The sequence below is a fragment of the Schistocerca piceifrons genome, chromosome 2 (assembly GCF_021461385.2).
Source record: "Schistocerca piceifrons isolate TAMUIC-IGC-003096 chromosome 2, iqSchPice1.1, whole genome shotgun sequence".
Taxonomy (NCBI): Eukaryota; Metazoa; Arthropoda; class Insecta; order Orthoptera; family Acrididae; genus Schistocerca; species Schistocerca piceifrons.
Genome location: NC_060139.1, coordinates 931449006 through 931466827, shown reverse-complemented (window position 1 = coordinate 931466827; position 17822 = coordinate 931449006). Strand labels below are relative to the sequence as shown.

Genomic DNA, 17822 nt, shown 5'->3' with positions numbered 1-17822 from the left:
ATATAACTGCACTGAAAATGTTATATACATACCTTCTCGGTCACGCAAGAGTTTGAAAGTTTTACTTCAATAAAATATATATTTCCAATGAAAAAGGATAGCTTCTTTTAATTATTCGCATCTATGACAATTACTTTATCATGTCTACTTCAGACACAGTATTCTGGGGACATTTAACTTGTTTTGTTGCTGTCGTCTCTAGTCCGAACACTGGTTTGATGCAGCTTCCCACATTAGTCTGTCCTACGAAAACCTCTTCATCTCTGGTTAACCACTGTAGCCTATAACCATTTGAACCTGCTTACGGTATTCCTTTCTCTCCCTTAACAATTTTTATCCACTACATTTCCCTCCTAAAGCAAATAGAGAATTATTTGATGTCTGAGAATGTGTCAGATCATCGGATGTCTTCTTTTAGTCGAATTGTGCCATAAATGCTTTTTCACTCTTCTTCGATTCAGTACCTCCTCAGTAGACATGCGATCTACCCATACAATCTTCAGCATTCTTCTACAGCACCATATTGCTAAAACTCCTGTTCTTGTCTTAATTGTTTATCGTCCACGTTTCACTTCCATATGAGACTATGCTCCGGACAAACACTTCCCCAACCCCCAAACTTAAATTCGATATTAGAAATTGTTCTTTCTCAGGAAAGCTTCTCTTACTATTGCCAGTCTGCATTTCTGCATTTTATATTCTCTATTCTTCGACTATCAGCATTTAATTTGCTTTCCAAATCACAAAATTCATCTACTCCTTCTGGTGCGTCATTCCCTGATCTGATACCCTCAGCAACTCGACTCCATTCTAATATCCTTGTTATACTTTTATTGATATTCTTATCTTATAATCTCTTTTCAAGAAACTATTCATCCGTTCAACAGTTCTTCCAACTTCTTTGCCGTTTCTGACAGAATTACAACATAATCGGCAATCCCTAAAGTTTATCTTCTCACTCAACTTTAACTCCCTTTCCAAATTTCAGCTTGGTTTCCTTTCTGCATGCTAAATACACAGCTTGAGTAACATCGGGGAGGGGCTACATCACTAACTCCATTCTCAACCACTACTTCCCTTTCACGATATCGGCCCTTGGAACTGCAGTCTCGTTTCTGTACATGTTGTAGATGACTAATTCTCCCTGCTACCTTCAGAATTTCACAAAGTGTGATCCAGTCAACATTGTCAAAAGCTTTCTGTTAATACATAAGTGCTATAAACGTAGGTTTCTATTCCTTCTGCCTGTCTCGTTAGATACGTTGTTGAGTCAGTACGACTTCAAGTGTTTCTACATTTCTCCGGAACCCAAACTGATCTTTCCTAAGATAGGAATCTACCGCTTTTCCATTTTTCTGTAAATAATTCGTACATTTTGAAGCATGCCTTATGAAACTAATAGTCCCGTAATATTATCACCGGTCTTGTTTGAAACAGGAACTATTACCTTCTTATTGAAGTCCGAGGTTATTCCATCTGCATGGTAGGGGAAAGTGGCCCAAAATGACATAGTAGGACAAAACGACATAGTCGCTTTTTTTTTAATTTGGCAGCTGACAGGATGATAATCTTTGGTTTGCTTGATAGCTTGTTATGGCTACATTTTGGCCACAAGACATTAATCTTTGCCTGCTTCCATTTGGTGACGTGAAACGTGGGAAGCCACATTTGAAGTCAACGAAACCAATACTTCTATTAGCAAACTTTCACATTTGTACAGTGTTGATCATTTGCGTGGAAAATTTTCTATCATGAGGACATCCTATAAAGGTAAGTCTTTAAATCTGTGGCAATATTTTGATGGTGTGTTCGTTATTTTCCGAAGTTATGGCCAAAGATTACGCTTGTGTTGATGAGGGCAAAATGACACAGAGACTGCAGAGACAATCCTTCAGGAGATTTCTCCAACTCCTTCCAGTTTCGGTATGCCTAAGAAACGCAGAGTTGGTGAAGGCTTCCAGGAGCTCACTGCAACACCAAATCTGCAAGTTCTGAAGGAAAAGGAGCTCCAGAAAAGGGAAAAGGAGCTGAGGAAATCAAACCGGGTTACTGTGAAGCGACGTTTGGGCATGGTTCGCCCCCGCCCCCCTCCTCCCGCCCCCGCTCCGCCAGATGAAGAAGTAGCTCATATAATAAACTGCAGTACTAATGAAGAAAAGGACGCAGTTTGTATTTACTACTGTGATTTATGCAGCCGATCAAAAGAAAGGGAAGTGTGGCTGAAGTGTATGAGCTGCTCAAAATGGAGCAATGCTGATTGTGCTGGACTTTCCAAGGGTACAAAAAAGTTTGTGTGTGAGTTGTGCTAGTAACATATTTTTTTCTAACTAATTGAACTGAAAATGTCATCCATCAATTGAATACTGTTCAAATTTTAAATGAGATTTGTAAGTTTCTAAGTTCCTGGAAATAATTTGCAATACATTTTGGTATATTTTTTTAATGCACATCCTTAATTTGGTAGGATTACAGTTCTAAGACTTAATTGAACTATACTATATGTTTATGCTATAATTTATGCTTATGTTAGCAATTTATTAGTAAAAATAAAGGAATTATCCTGCTAAGAGAAAAGGTGTGTCATTTTGCCCCACCGGGTAGTCCAAAATGACACGTTGACAACGTTTCTGAGATTGTGAGTTCATAGCAAAACCAATTATTTTATACTGAATTCTTTATGCATATGCTACTGTATAAATCCACTGAAATTTAAAATTGCATTTATATAATTTTAATTGGCAGATATGCGCCGTGAAAGACAGTTAACTTTTTTGTATGTCATTTTGGGCCACTTTCCCCTATATTTTGAATAGAAGCTGGAATAAATTTGCCGTTGTTAGCTCTCCCAAAGATTCAATAATTCACTGGGAATATCGTCTATTCCAGGTGACTCGTATCGGTTTAAGACTTTCAGACCTCTGTCAAATTCTTCAAGCCGTCAAAACTCTTAATATTCATAGAATGCTTCAGTTTTCTTCAAATACTTCTTTAATTTTCCTACAAGTTGCGTTTCTTTTTGCCATATTCATGCATCCGTACTAATATTATGAATGAGAAAGTATATCCGTTTGTTACGCTTTCACGACTAACACGCTTCATCGATTTTGATGAAATTTGGGGGGGGGGGGGGGAGGGGATATTTTGCACACTGAGAAAGAATATAAGCTACTTTAAAAAAGTGCGTAGTAGAATATATATACTGATTTGAACAATATCAAGAGAAATATGGAACAATAATTACCTTTGAAAAAGCTACTTATTCTTTGACTTCTGAAACTTTATCATGATTGTGAATACGCTTTTATTGTTTCATGTGTTCTATATAATACGGTTCAACATAATGAATACAAAACTTATAGAAAACTAAACGTGTTTAATACACAGTTTTATACTGCTACCTGTCACAAGCCAGACGCATTTTTGGCGCTGAGAATCAGGCGTCTTTTATATCTGCCGATACCCTTAAATACTCGCAACGATTAGGAACATTAAATACTGTGTGACCAACAGGGGGATGTCGCACCTTTACGTGAAGAACGTGGGAGACTTAAACGAGGGTGCATTTGATTATGATATGTGGGCGCAGCAGTGAGTAACAGCTGGTGGTTCTAATTTTGTTGTCTAGCCATTCCTGTTTTGCCAGTTAAGGCTTGGTATCAGTTTCATTTTTTAGACGTCTGCATTGCTATTTGACTGCTTCGTTTTCTGAATTTTTATATTTTTTACTTCGCCGTCAGTTACATTCAAGGAACGAGTGAAGATTAGGATTCAACGTCCCGCCGAAAGCTAAGTCATAAGAGGCACAACACACGCTCGGAATATTTCAGTAACACAGTCCGACAATGGAATTTACCCCAGAAGAAAAAATATTTGTTTGTTACGTATTTCAGTACTCTGACGACAGTGGTGAAAGCCATTGTTCAGTATCACCTAATCTGTCTTGACGTGGGGGATGGGAGGGGGAGGGGGGAGAGATAGCCACTTGGAGTAGCTAAAGGAAAGTTTCATTTATTTAGGTCAACCGACTATTGACCATCGACTGTCTCATTTTGAGATAACACATTATGGGTTATTGACGTGTGTATAGTTGCTAACACGTTGTGTGTGTTCGAGTGTTTCTTACGTTCAGTGATGTCTAGGAAGTGTTGTTAATTCACCATATCTTTTCTATTATGTGTGTGGCAAGTTTATGACTAAGTCTCAAAGACATCCCGTTTCACCGATCGTCAAAAATCATACGAGTTGCATTCTGAATCCAAGGTATATGAGGGTAAGTGTTGGGCACCGCTGAACTGATGCTCGCGTCACGCCCCCTATTTACGAGGCTCTTTGCGTGGAACCCATCCATCTATGCCATTTGCCGTACCACAGTTGTGGAGGGAACCTAGAGACCACGCTACAGATTATTACTTCACTTTAACGAAAATAAAAAGGATTGCTAGTACATCAAAACAGACAGTTTCTTATCCAGCTCCTGCAGTTCTTTTTTTTTTATTCTGATTCTCCCCCAGTTCCAAAACCACCAATGGAATAGATTCAGGAAGATGAAACAGACGATGGTAGTGACAGGACAATAGATCAATAAGATCTTGAGTGCACGCCATCTCCAGCAGGGCTACAACAACGGCTTATGTCGGAGGCAGAATAGATTGATCTTGTAAGAGATCTAAATCATTCAAAGTGGAAAGTAGGAATTACTTCGGTCTCGTCTTTAAGAAAAGAACCTGTTACAACCAAACACTTCAATGGCCCTCCGTAAACGACAGCTTTTTCTTTCCACTTTTTCCGCAATGACAGAGAGTATGGAATACTGTAATGATATAAATGTGCTGCTTACAAAATTTGCGATGATTCAAAATCTGGGAGAATGTAGCCTTTATAGATTCCTCAAAGAGTAACATCAGACCTTTTTAGTTACAGAACGCAAACGAGAAACCTTACATACCAGTGGCTCCATTTACATAAAGGAAATTTACGTGAAAATGAGGTTACTCCTTGCTACTTGCTATGCAAAACATAAATGGAAAATCTGTGGTGATCTCAAAGTTCTGGGATTTCTTCTGGGTATGCGGACTGGTTCCATAAAATATTGCAGCTTCTTGTGTCACTGAAATATTAGGGCAAGAAAAGACCATTATGCAGTGAAAGAGTAGCCTTTGAGAGAAATTTGCAATACTGGTGAAAAAAAAAAGTTTCGCATGAACCCCTTGTTGACAAAGACAATAGGCTGTTACCACCCATCGATCTGAAATTGGGCTTTATGAAGAATTTTGCGGAAAGCAATGGACAAAGATGATCAGGGTTTTCAATTTTTACTATCTAAATTTTGTGCGATTAGCAACTGCAAAAATTAAAGAAGGCATTTTCATTCGGTCTCAGATCCGTGACTTAATGAAAGACACTATAATTGAACAGTTGTTGACAGCTACTGAGAAATCAGCTTGGCTTTCTTCAAAGATGTGTGCAACAATTTCTTGGGAAAAGTAATGTCTAAGAGTTACGGGGACCTGACGGAACACATGCTGCGCTATTACAATGCTATGGGGCGCAACATTTCTCTGGAATTACGGTAACTTCATTCCCATTTGGATTTCTTGTCACCTAATCTTGAAGATGTAAGTCACCAACAGGGGAAACGGAAAACGAAATAATGGAGCTTGGTCGCCAAACGTTTTGACGAATTACTGCTGACTCTCTTACAATAAGTTCAACGTCCGCTCACAGATGGTAAGTTTCCAGGAAAATTTTGCGACTTGTAAGTACATTTCAAGCTTTATTCAGCTTTCTCATCCTATTTTCATTTTATTTTAAATTTAGTAATACAAACAGTAACTTTTGTTACATTATCTGTAAATTAAATAACTACAGATTTCTCCAGTATTGCTACTGAGTTGTTACCAAGTTTCTCGAAAATGGTATATGTGGTGTATCTTTTCCTGAAAAATCTGTTCTTGATGGAACATTTCTGATTTAGTTTTCAGTCAGCGTATGTGATTTAGTAACGAAGACATACTTTCATCTCGCGGCAATACACGAAGTTGCACTGTGTAACAGGGAAGGAAATCGGTCGTGCCCTTGCAAAGGAATGGTCCCGTCATTTGCTTGGAACGATTGAATGAAATTATGGAAACCCAAATTTGAATGGGCGTACGATGATTTCAACCGTCACGCTGCCGAACGCGGATTCAGTGTGCTAACCACTGCAACATCACGCTCGGCCATTTAAATTCAATATATCGTGTGTTATCCAGGGATTCTGCTGGGCCTTGTCTCTTGCCTATTTGATCCTCTGCTGCCTCCACTACTGCATCTCTAGAAGTTGCCGATTCGTCTCTATTATGTTTCTTATCACTGACTCAGTCAACTGTTGCCTAACGGTTCCTTTGAAACTTTTGATCCTTCCAGATTATGCAGGTTACATATCCTTAACGTTCTACCTTTCCGCAGATTCTTCTGTTTTAAAGTACAGTTCATAATAAATAAATTGTGGTCAGCGTGCTCATCTGCCCCTGCAAATGTTCTGCAGTTTCAAATTCCGAAAATTGTGTCTTTCCATCATGTAGTCCGTATGAAACTTCCCGGCGACCCAAGGCATCTTCCACATATACAACCCTGCTTTTATAATTTTTGAACTAAGTATTGGAAATGATTAAATTGTGCTCTGTACAAATTCTACTAGGTGGCTTCCCTTTCATTTCTCTCCCTCTGTCCTCGTTCTAATATTTTTGTTTCTAGTACGTACATTCCGTATTATCGAGGTTCAGTCCGCCATCACAATTAAATTTAAGTTTCTGGCATGTATCTGTATAATTTCCGTCATCCCATCATGCATTGTATCAATCTCATCATTATCTTCGGAGCGAGTAGTCTTATAAACTTATACTACTACGGTGAATGTTGGCTTCGTGTCAGTCTCTGCTACTATACTTCTTTCGCTATGCTGTTCACGGTAGTTCACATTCATTCCTAATTTCTTTTTCATTAATTCATTTGATCTTGCCGATAATCCTTTGCTAACGTAACCAGAAGTGCTGTTCTTCCTGTCACCATCCTATACTAATTCCCACTATATCATTTTGAAGCTATCTTTTTTCCTTTTAAACTCGTACCTGCATGTTTAATGGGTCTAACCTTCGTCTCTTCGACCAGCAGAGCGGCAATTTCGTTTTCCTGATGACAACATCTCCCAACGTAGTCATCGCCCGCAGATTCGAATGGGGGACTGTTTTACCTCCGGAGCGTTTCAGCCTCGAGGATACAATCATACTGCCGAGGGAGAATTGTAACGGCTGCGGTTCTCGCTGCTTTCAGTCGTTCGCAGTGCCATATGCCATTGCCATGTTGACAAATGTTACAGCGCCACATCAAACAATAATCCAGATTGTTTCCCCAAGGAAAACGCTTCAGCCCCTCTTGAGAACCCTTATGTTAGTCTGGCCTTACCACAGTTACCCCTGCGATGTGGCTGTGCCTTCAATACGGTTATCTGTATACATACCAACCCACCACGGCAAGGTATATGCTCCGTGGGGGTATAAGAGTGTCATATATTTACACATTTTTTTCCCAAGTATCTGTACGACATGATTGGCCGTAACTGGTCCACTGCGTTTTTCTGCAGTACGACATGGCTCTGAGCACTGTGGGACTTAACACCTGAGGTCAGTCCCCTAGAACTTAGAACTATTTAAACCTAACTAACCGAAGGACATCACACACATGCAAGCCCGAGGCAGGATTCGAACCTGCGACCGTAGCAGTCGCGAGGTTCTGGACTGAAGCGCCTAGAACCGCTCGGCCACCGCGGCCGGCTCTGCAGTAGGAGCTAGATGTAAATCTCTGCACCAGATTTTTTGTTGTTGAGAGCTTTTAATCCGATAGAAGCATCAGATATGAACCAATGCTACTCTCTAAGTTACTAATTATACTGACTATCGTAGAACAGCAGCACTAACGATACATACAACATCCTCGTGAATTGGCTTCGAATAAATTTCCGCACACTCACGTGTCGTTTTGTCAAATAATCTACTCTTTAGACCAGTAGATGACGTTGCTGGAAAAGTATCGTCGATGAAAGGAGTATTTAACACTTTAAGAGCAGAGATCCGTTCCGAAACGTGATGACATTAAATTACTTTATATTGCTACTACAGTATGCTCGAAGTGTGCAACCTCTCCCCCACTATAACTTGTTGATTCTTTCTAAAAACAGTTTTCTTTGCTGTGGTCGGACATGGATAAGGCATGATGAAGAGAGAGAACACGCTCCTTATGAAACCTGATCCTGTTTCCCGGAACGAAGACGTGTCTCTTTCCTTTGCGAACATAGAAGTTCTTCAATTTTAAGAGAAAAACTTTGCCTTGGAAAAAGTAACAGCTCATACCATTTACTTAGTTTATTGCGTTCGTTAGCAACACACTTTCTAACAACGGTTAGATGCAGCCACAATCATGTTACCATACTGAATTTAATTCCACCTTGACACTAAATTGGCCATTGCTATATTGCTTTTCCAAGTTAAGCTGTGTCGCGCTATAACAGTTCGCGGTACTCTCAATAATCGTTAAAATAAAAATGTAACCCGCCACGGATGCTATAGATTGAACATGACCGAACTGATCTGTTCACTGATTTCGTGTGTAATTAGGTGTACGCTACCCGAATAAACCTATTGATCATTCACTATTGCCGCACTATTCGACGGAAAAGTCTCAGATTCATATTTTATCGCCTTTTGCAGACTATTCACATATTTTTGGTGCAACTTGACAGCACAGACCGTTCCACACGAATCTGAGCAACGACTGCCCTCGCCTTGCGTACAGGCGCGTAGCCGGTGATGCTTGGACGTCGTTAATCGAAACAGCAGGACAGGGCATACTGCCGGGAAAGGCGGTGTGTAAGGGGTAGAACGCCTGTGTTACACGACTGTCATAGGTAGTAGCACCCGCTACAAGTTTTCAATTAAAATTAAGATTTGAACATCAAACCACTAAGTCACGTTCACTTTCATAGGTTTATACGTGAGACATGTATCGTCTGCAAGTTATCGCTTTGCACACGTTTGACCTCGTTGCAATTGACACACCTAATCGCAGCACTATAATGTTATCTTCCTTTTTTTACTTGTCACACTTCCTTCAAACATGTTATCGTTGTTGATATATATGCTTCGCCTACGTTGTTTGCTTTTGAGGAATGATTATATAATACAGAGCCACTATCAATCAACGTCATCGAAGGAATAACGTATGTGTCTGTGATAAGAAACACCAGTTAACTATACATAAATTATACGTGCTTGACATTGTCAAGTTAGGGGGCGATCTATAATAATGCGCAAAGAGAAGTAATGCTTCAAACAGACAAGATCGTTATTGTACAGCATTTATTGTGCTCACCGGTTTCAGAAAACAACGTTGGTAACAATGGATCTGTGAAGCATAGATCAACATCTTCAAATACACTGCACACAGATGCGAAGGGATGTAATATAATTTAACACAAACGTGGACTATACCATGCAATGTAACATACCTTCTGCAGTACATTTCACTGAATCAAGGAGAAATGCATCTTATATCGTATCATGTCATAGAACGATATTTCATTAAGATGAGATCAATAGTATACCAGCAAGTCAAACATAAAATAAATATTACATAAAACAATATAGATATTACATTTATTTATAAAAGCTTATGTTGGTACATTAGCAGAATGAAGACTGAAATTCTCAAGTAAACCTCACAGACGTTCCACCAGCAACCCAGCAACCATTTGGCACTTCGGTAGCAGTTAAAAACAAAAATACGTCGTGTCGTGTAAAGACAAACCAATGATCCACGAATGTTGGAGTGCAGACGTACAATAAATAAATAATCCAAATCGGAGAACATTACACTTATTTTGCTCTAATAATTATAAACTAATATTATATAAAAATGACTGGCTCCACTACATGCGTATTAAACGATACATTGGAGGTACAGTGCTTCCCGTTATGTTTTGAAGGTGCTTTAAATTTGATAGAATATTAATATATGATTATTGCAATAAAATAAGTGCAATGTAGTCTTATTTGGATTAATTATATATTGTATGTCTGCACTATAACGTTCCTGGATCATTGGTTTGTCTTTATACTTTATACGATATAACGTTTTTTTATGTATATATATAACTACTACCCACAATGCCACACGGTGGCGGGTAGTAAAATGTATTATGTTTAGTTGAAAATCTGTCATCATTCTGCTAATGTGCTAATATAAGATTGTATGATCAGTATAATAAATACGTTGGTTTTTGTAACAGTTATTTTATGCTTGACTTGCAGATATAATATTGTTCTCGTGTTCATGAAATATTGTTATACGATGTAAGATGCATTTGGTCAAGATTCAGAGAATTGTACTGCAGAAGGAATGTTATACTGCATGGTGCAATCCATATTTATGTTAAATTTTTATACCCCCATTTCCATATGATCCCATTGTACTTGAAGATGTTGATGTATGCTTTACAGGTCTGATGATGGTACTGTAGTTTGCTGAAACCAGTCATCACAATAAATGCTGTACAGCAGCGATCTTAGCTGTTTGAAGTTGCGCTTCCGTTTATAGATAAACTGCAAGACGTCCATGTATTACATAACGATTGTATGTCTGTCTCTCTTTCAGAGAGATATACGGTAGATTTTGTTTTGTCTTTTGTTTTTGTCGTCAGTCTTCTGACTGGTTTGATGGGGCCCGCCACTAATTCCTCTCCTGTGCCAACCCTTTCATATGAGAGTAGCACTTGCAACCTACATCCTCAATTATTTGCTGGATGTATTTCCATCTTTGTCTTCCTCTACAATTTTTGCCCTCTACAGCTCCATCTAATACCATGGAAGTCATCCATCGATGTCTTAACAGATGTCCTATCATCCTGTCCCTTCTCCTTATCAGTGTTTTCCACATATTCCTTTCCTCTACGATTCTGCGCAGAACCTCCTGTTTCCTTACCTTATCATCCCACCCAATTTTCAACATCTTCTGTAACATCACATCTCAAATTCTTCGACTCTCTGCTCTTCCTGTTTTCCCACTGTCCTTGTTTCACTGCCGTACAATTCTGTGCTCCAAACGTACATTCTCAGAAATTTCGTCCATAAATTAAGGCCTATGTTTGATACTAGTAGACTTCTCTTGGCCAGGAATGCCCTTTTCGCCATTGCTAGCCTGCTTTTGATATCATCCTTGCTCCGTCCGTCATTGATTATTTTACTGCCCAGGTAGCAGAATTCGTTAACTTCATCTCTGCTTCGTGACCATCAATCCTGATGTTAAGTTTCTCGCTGTTCTCATTTCTACTCCTTCTCATTACTTTCGTCTTTCTTTGATTTATTCTGAGTCCATATTCTATACTCGTCAGGTTGTTCATTCCACTCAGCAGATCATCTAACTCTTCTTTGCTTTCAGTTAGGATAGCAATGTTATCAGCGAATCGTATCATTGATATACTTTCATCCTGAATTTTAATTCCACTCCTGAACCTTTGTTTCATTTCCATCATTGCTTCTTCGATGTACAGATTGAACAGTATGGGCGAAAGACTACATCCTTGTCTTACATCCTTCTTAATCCGAGCGCTTCGTTCTTGGTCGTCTGCTCTTATTATTCCCTCTTGGCGATTGTACATATTGTGTATTACCCGTCTTTCCCTATAGCGTACCCCTCTTCTCATCAGAATTTTGAACATCTTGCACCATTTTACATTGTCGAACGCTTTTTCAGGTCGACAGATCCTATGAGCGTGTCTTAATTTTTCTTTAGTATTGCTTCCATTATCAACCGCAACATCAGAAATGTCTCTTTCATGCCTTTACGTTTTCTAAAGCCAATCTCATCGTCATTTAGCACATCCCCTAAAGTCTTTCAATTCTTCTGTATATTATTCTTGTCAGCAACTTGGATGCATGAGCTGTTAAGCTGATTGTGCGATAATTCTCGCACTCGTCAGCTCTTGCAGTTTTTTGAACTATGTGGACAATATTTTTCCAAAAGTCAGATGGTACGTTGCTAGACCCGTACATTTGAAGTCTCGTTCTGTTGCCGCTTCCCCCAATGATTTGAGAAATTCTTATGGAATGTTTTCTATCTCTTCTGCCTTATTTGATGTTAAGTCCTCTAACGTCTTTTAAATTCTGATTCTAATACTGCATCCCCTATCTCTTCTAAATAGACTCCTGTTTCTTATTTTATCACATCAGACAAATCTTCTCCTTCATAGAGGCGTTCAATGTAATATTCTTTCCGCCTATCCGCTCTCTGCTTTGCGTGTAACAGTGCAATTCCCAGTGCATTCTTAATATTATCACACTTGCTTTTTAATGTCACCGAAAGTTGTTTTGACTTTCCTGTATGTTGAGTCTGTCCTTCCAATAATTATATCTTTTTCGATTTCTTCACATTTTTCATACGGTCATTTCGTTTTAACTTCCTACCACTTCCTATTTATTTCATTCCACAGCGACTTGTATTTCTGTATTCCTCAGTTTCCCTGAACGGTTTTGTACTTCCTCCTTTCATGGATCAACTGTTACCCATGGTTTCTTCGCAGCTACCTTCTTTGTACCTGTGTTTCTCTTTCCTACTTCTTTGATGGCCTTTTTAGAAATGTCCATAGTACACTGCCTACTGATCTATAACTTATTGCTGTATCAATGGCCTTAGAGAACTTCAAGCGTTTCTCATCTTTCCTTAGTACTTTCTTTGCGTACTGATTCTTCATGACTAATATTTCAAACTTCAGCCACCTCTTCATCACCACTACATTGTGATTTGAGTTTATATCTGCTCCTGGATACGCCTTACAATCCAGTACCTGATTTCGGAATCCGACCATGATGTCATCTAACTGAAATCTTCCCGTATCACCCGGCCTTTTCCAAGTATACCTCCTCCTTTGCTGCCATAGAAAGGTTACCTTTGCGCTAATCAAGGTCCGCAAAATGATTTGGGCAACCTTCTGCGCTAAAGATAAATCACAACAATGCTTAACTGAACACTAGAGTGTGTGCACACTGAGATGCTAGAAACAGAACTGACTATAGTTTATGAGGACATAGAGGACGTAAGTCTCACGTTTCAACAAGAAATGAATCTGTGTTTGGTTCTGATAGAACCAGAAAGTGGTTTGAAGATAAAATATAAATGTCTTGCCCCGGCCTGCAAGTAGCCAGGATTTGAACCGTGAGGAAAATGTTTGTGGAAACCTTGCATTGCTTGTTACTCGCAATTAAAGACCATCTGATGACATATGTGAACTGAAAAGAGCTTTACGAGATGTGAGGGTGACAATTTCACCAAGAACTACAAACCCTGATAAAATCAGTGCCGAAGATATTTTTTTAGGAAATTAGGAAAGTACTAACAATCCAATAAAACAATGGAATAGTGAGTTTTTTATACCAATTTCCTCCAAGAAATACGAGTGCCTTATTTTGTTACTTTGTGTTATAAAAGAAACATTGTAATTCCGTCATTATTGTTTATGTCTTATGTGTACCTACTACTTTCATAGAAAATTCGATACATACATGTTTCAAACATTGTAGTATTACTGTCATGGAATCATGCTTTTGTACTGATTTCCACTATAGCAAGTTTTCTCATGGTGGAAATAGAATAAACAAGACTACAACAATTTCGTTTGCATCGGACGAAAATGAGTATGTTTTCAGTCTGAACTTGGATATCACTCCTCCTCTAATGGAACACATTTGCATTTGTGTGCTTGCCATCAATTAATTTTCGTCTTGCACCCTTCACAGCCTCACAAAACATAGCTTCGTTAAAGGTCATCTGATCCCGACAATCGATCATTTCCCCTTGTCAGTACCACTTTACAGCTGCAGCGTTATGCACTCATTTTCCGTACTGACAATAAGCCACGACTAGCCTCACTTTCCTGCGTGTTCCAGTAAGAGAGAACGAGTCTACTAGTATGAACCGACAGCAGCGCCTCAGTTCTGACTCGCCATACTCTCGGAACTGTAGTCGGAACAATGGAAGCCCAACACGAGTGGTAACAGTGGCGTCTAGATATATGAAAATGCAGCCTCAGCGTTACACTCGTACTCGCTGCGTTTCTGATCTCTGCTTCACAGTGTTTTGCTGAGTGTGCATGTAGATGTAGACCCGAAGCCTCTTAAAAAAGATTTAACATTAATTATTGCAAAACTGAGCTTTTCCTCCTTGATTTTAAGGCCTCAGTATACGTGTACATCTATATCTGTGCTCTGTGACACTATGACGTACGAGGTGCGACAACAAAGTAATTCGACTGATTTTCTTTGCAAGATGTGGCAACCCTGCAGGCTTGCGTAGGCACAATATCTTTGACCTTGGTCTATAAACTACTTCTAGTCCAAGCGGCACATCGATGTAATTGCTCAGTCGTGAGTTGTACTGTAATAAGTTAACATGTGTTTGTGTCTCTCGTCACGGAAATGGAACCGCGTATTATTGCGCAACGGTATGCCATTTCTTTTTACGTTAAATTGGGTGAAAACGCGACGGCAACTTATAGTAGGCTTCAGAAGGCTTTTGGAGAGGAGGTTATGTCAAGAGCTCAAGTTTTTCGTTGGCATAAAATGTTTAGTGAAGGCGGAATGAATGTTGAAGATGAAAACCGCAGCGGACGACCATCAACCTCATGGACGGATGTCAACTTGGTCAGGGTGCATAAACTCGTACGATCTGATCGAAGAATATCTGTGAAAATGATTGCAGAAGAACTGAACATCAATCGAGAAATGGTTCGTCTAATAATAACTGAAGATCTTTGTATGACAAACATTTGTACAAAAATGGTCCCCAAAAACCTCACACCGCAACAGCGAGAAACACTGAAAAATGTGACAACTGATCTGTAAGAGCAAACGGAAATCAATCCAGAATTGTTGAGCCGTTTTATCACTGGTGATGAAAGTTGGTTTTTGCAGTACGATCCAGAGACAAAACGCCAAAGTTTGCAATGCTGCTCAAAGGGATCACCCAGACCAAGAATAGTTCGCATGTCAAAGTCAAAAGTGAAATGCATGCTTGTCTGCTTCTGTGATTCCAAGGGAATTGTTTATAAAAAGAGGGTGCCTCCTGGACAAACAGTTAACCAATATTACTACAAAGAAATTTTAGAAAGACTTCGTAAAAGAGTTCTTCGTGCCGTGCCAACATTGCTGATAATTTGATTCTGCATCATGATAATGCGCCAACCTATACTGCTCTGTCAGTACAGCAATTTTTAACCTCAAGACAAATTTCAGTACTACCACAGCCACCCTATTCAGCAGATATCGCTCCGTGCGACTTTCTTCTATTCCCAAGAGTCAAAACGGCGGGGTCAAGGGACTCCATTTTCGAACAACACAAGGTGTCCAAAAAGCTGTGACGCGGCTCATGGAGGATATTAAAGAAGATGAGTTCCAGAAATGTTACCATCAATGGCAGAAGCGCTGAAAAAAGTGTGTGCAATCAGAAGGGAACTACTTTGAAGGAGACGACACTAAACATGACTAAAACGGTAAGCAACTTTTTTGTTCACATGTCTCATTACTGTACTATCGCACCTCGTATGTCATAGGCAGTACTTATCGTACCAAACAGTTTGATAGCTCTCCGTTCCATTCACAGATGGAGGGAAGGTAAAGTGTTTATAAGACCATGTGCCACCTATTGTTAGCCTATTTTTTTTTTCTATTAACCCATCTTCTCAGTAAGGTTGTGTTTGTTCAGATTCAGAAGGTCCTCGCTTTTGCCTGTTCTTTTAAATGAATTGTAACACCTAGTGTGCTCTAAGCATGGTGCTCACGTTGAAAGGGTAATTCACTTGCTGCTACCAGACGACCGTGTTCATTGCAGGAGGAACCATGCTGCAAGTGCTTGCGTTTTCGCTGCTGGCGGTGGTGGGCACGTCATCAGCAGCTAAGATCTTGGTGATCGCACCAACCCCGTCCATCAGCCACCAGCTGCCGTTCCATATCCTGACAAAGGCTCTGCTGCAGAGGGGGCACCGAGTCACCCTCATGACGACAGACTCCATGAAGGTCAGCCAAAAGCATATTATAAACAAGTAACTATACACTGTAAGAAGAAAAAGACGCACCATGAAAGAATTATGCAAACGGGACAAAAATCATTAGATGTAATGTATATGTACAAACAAACAAATGACTTTAGTTTCAGAGAAGTGGATGATTTGTTCAATAGAAAAAGTTTCATAAAGTGAACAAGTCAATAACTCGTTGGTCCACTTCTGACACTTATCCAAGCAGTTATTCGGCTTAGCGCTGACGGATAAAATTGTTGGATGACCTGATGAGGGGTACCAAGCCAAATTCTGTCCAGCTGGTTATATCGTCAAAATCCACAGACTGTTTAAGGGCCGTATCCATAATGCTCCAAACGTTAACAATTGGGGAGAGATCCGGCGACCTTTCTGGCCAAGCCAGGGTTTGGCAGGCAGGAAGGCAAGCAGCAGAAGCTCTCGCCGAGTTTGTGCAGGCATTATCTTGCTGAATTGTAAGGCCAGCGTGGGTTCCCGTGAAGGGCAGAGAATATCGTCGACATACCGCTGTATTGTAAGGGCGCTGCAGATGACAACCAAAGGGGCCCTGTGTGGTGAAACCGTGTGCACAGCACTCGGTACCCTCACTCGCTACGCACGCGCATTCGGAAGCACGCGGCGCTCACTCACCCGTGGCCCTGCCACGTGGCTAACACACGTGGCGTGATAAACGAGTGATGAGGCACACGGTGAGTCAGATACATGGCACTGGCGCGTCACGCGTGTGACTCAACGCAAAATTTAGAGAGAATAGCTGTAACATGGCACCACATCTTCTTTGGGCGATGAAGCTTTCGTGGCCTTAGTCATATTCATTAACATTAATCAACAGATGTCTAAAATACGTTGTCAGGTACATAATTTTATTGATGATGGGGAGCATGGCTGCAACAGTGAAGGTACAGTATAAAAAGAAATCTGCTGTGAAGCCGTAGTAGATCTGCATTATGATATCGGTTCCGAAAATATGACGCACTCGTTCTCCAGATGTGTCCTTTATTTTATTTAAAAACTCAACTTGTTTTGGAAAGACATTTCCCCATTATGAAGTCCTCAAAAATAATATGCCATGCTTTAATCATAATGGAATCATGTCTTTCCAAAAAAAAAATTTTGAATTAAATACAGCACACTTCTGGACAACAGTGCGTCATATTCTCCGTACTGATAAAGTTCTTTCGGTAAAGTGTTGTCTAAAGGCGAGAAGCCGCTTCCCGATCCTAAGCCTTTGCCGAAAGGAGACTGCAAATTTCATTGTCATTTTGCTACGTTAAATTTTTTTTTCTCACAAAACAAACAATGAGGTCAGAGCCTCATAGACCGTTAACTGATGAAATGCTCATCTTTAATTGTATATAGCTATGAGAAGGAAGTTCATAGAATGTTCTTTCGGTATGTTAGTACCGATTCTCTGGGTTTTGGTTCATATGATTCCACGTTCTGTATTTCTGTTTGGTCCTAAATCCTCTTTCTAGTTCAAGAATTCTTTAAATCAATTTAGATCACTCCAACTTGTCTCTGACATTTCACTTGCAATCATTTCTCACTCTTTATGTTCTGCATTCCCGTTTCTCTGTTCAGCACTGTTGTCATAAAAAGGGCTGTTGCTAGGTGGTTTCCAAATTTTCAGCCCTAGGCGATAACTGAAAAATGATGTCCCCTGTTTTTGTTACCATCGGTTTCGCCGGTATGGGCCGTATCACCA

At 39.8% G+C, this 17822-nt stretch overlaps 1 protein-coding gene across 1 annotated transcript in view; it reads left to right on the top strand.

The window, feature by feature from the left end:
* Nucleotides 1-1925: 1925 nt before the first annotated feature.
* Nucleotides 1926-17822, top strand: part of LOC124776004 (UDP-glucosyltransferase 2-like) — an 87152-nt gene continuing 71255 nt past the window's right edge. The window contains exons 1-2 of the mRNA XM_047250846.1: nucleotides 1926-2165; nucleotides 15894-16123. Coding sequence (XP_047106802.1) covers nucleotides 1926-2165; nucleotides 15894-16123 — 470 coding nt within the window. The remainder of the gene's footprint in view (nucleotides 2166-15893; nucleotides 16124-17822) is intronic.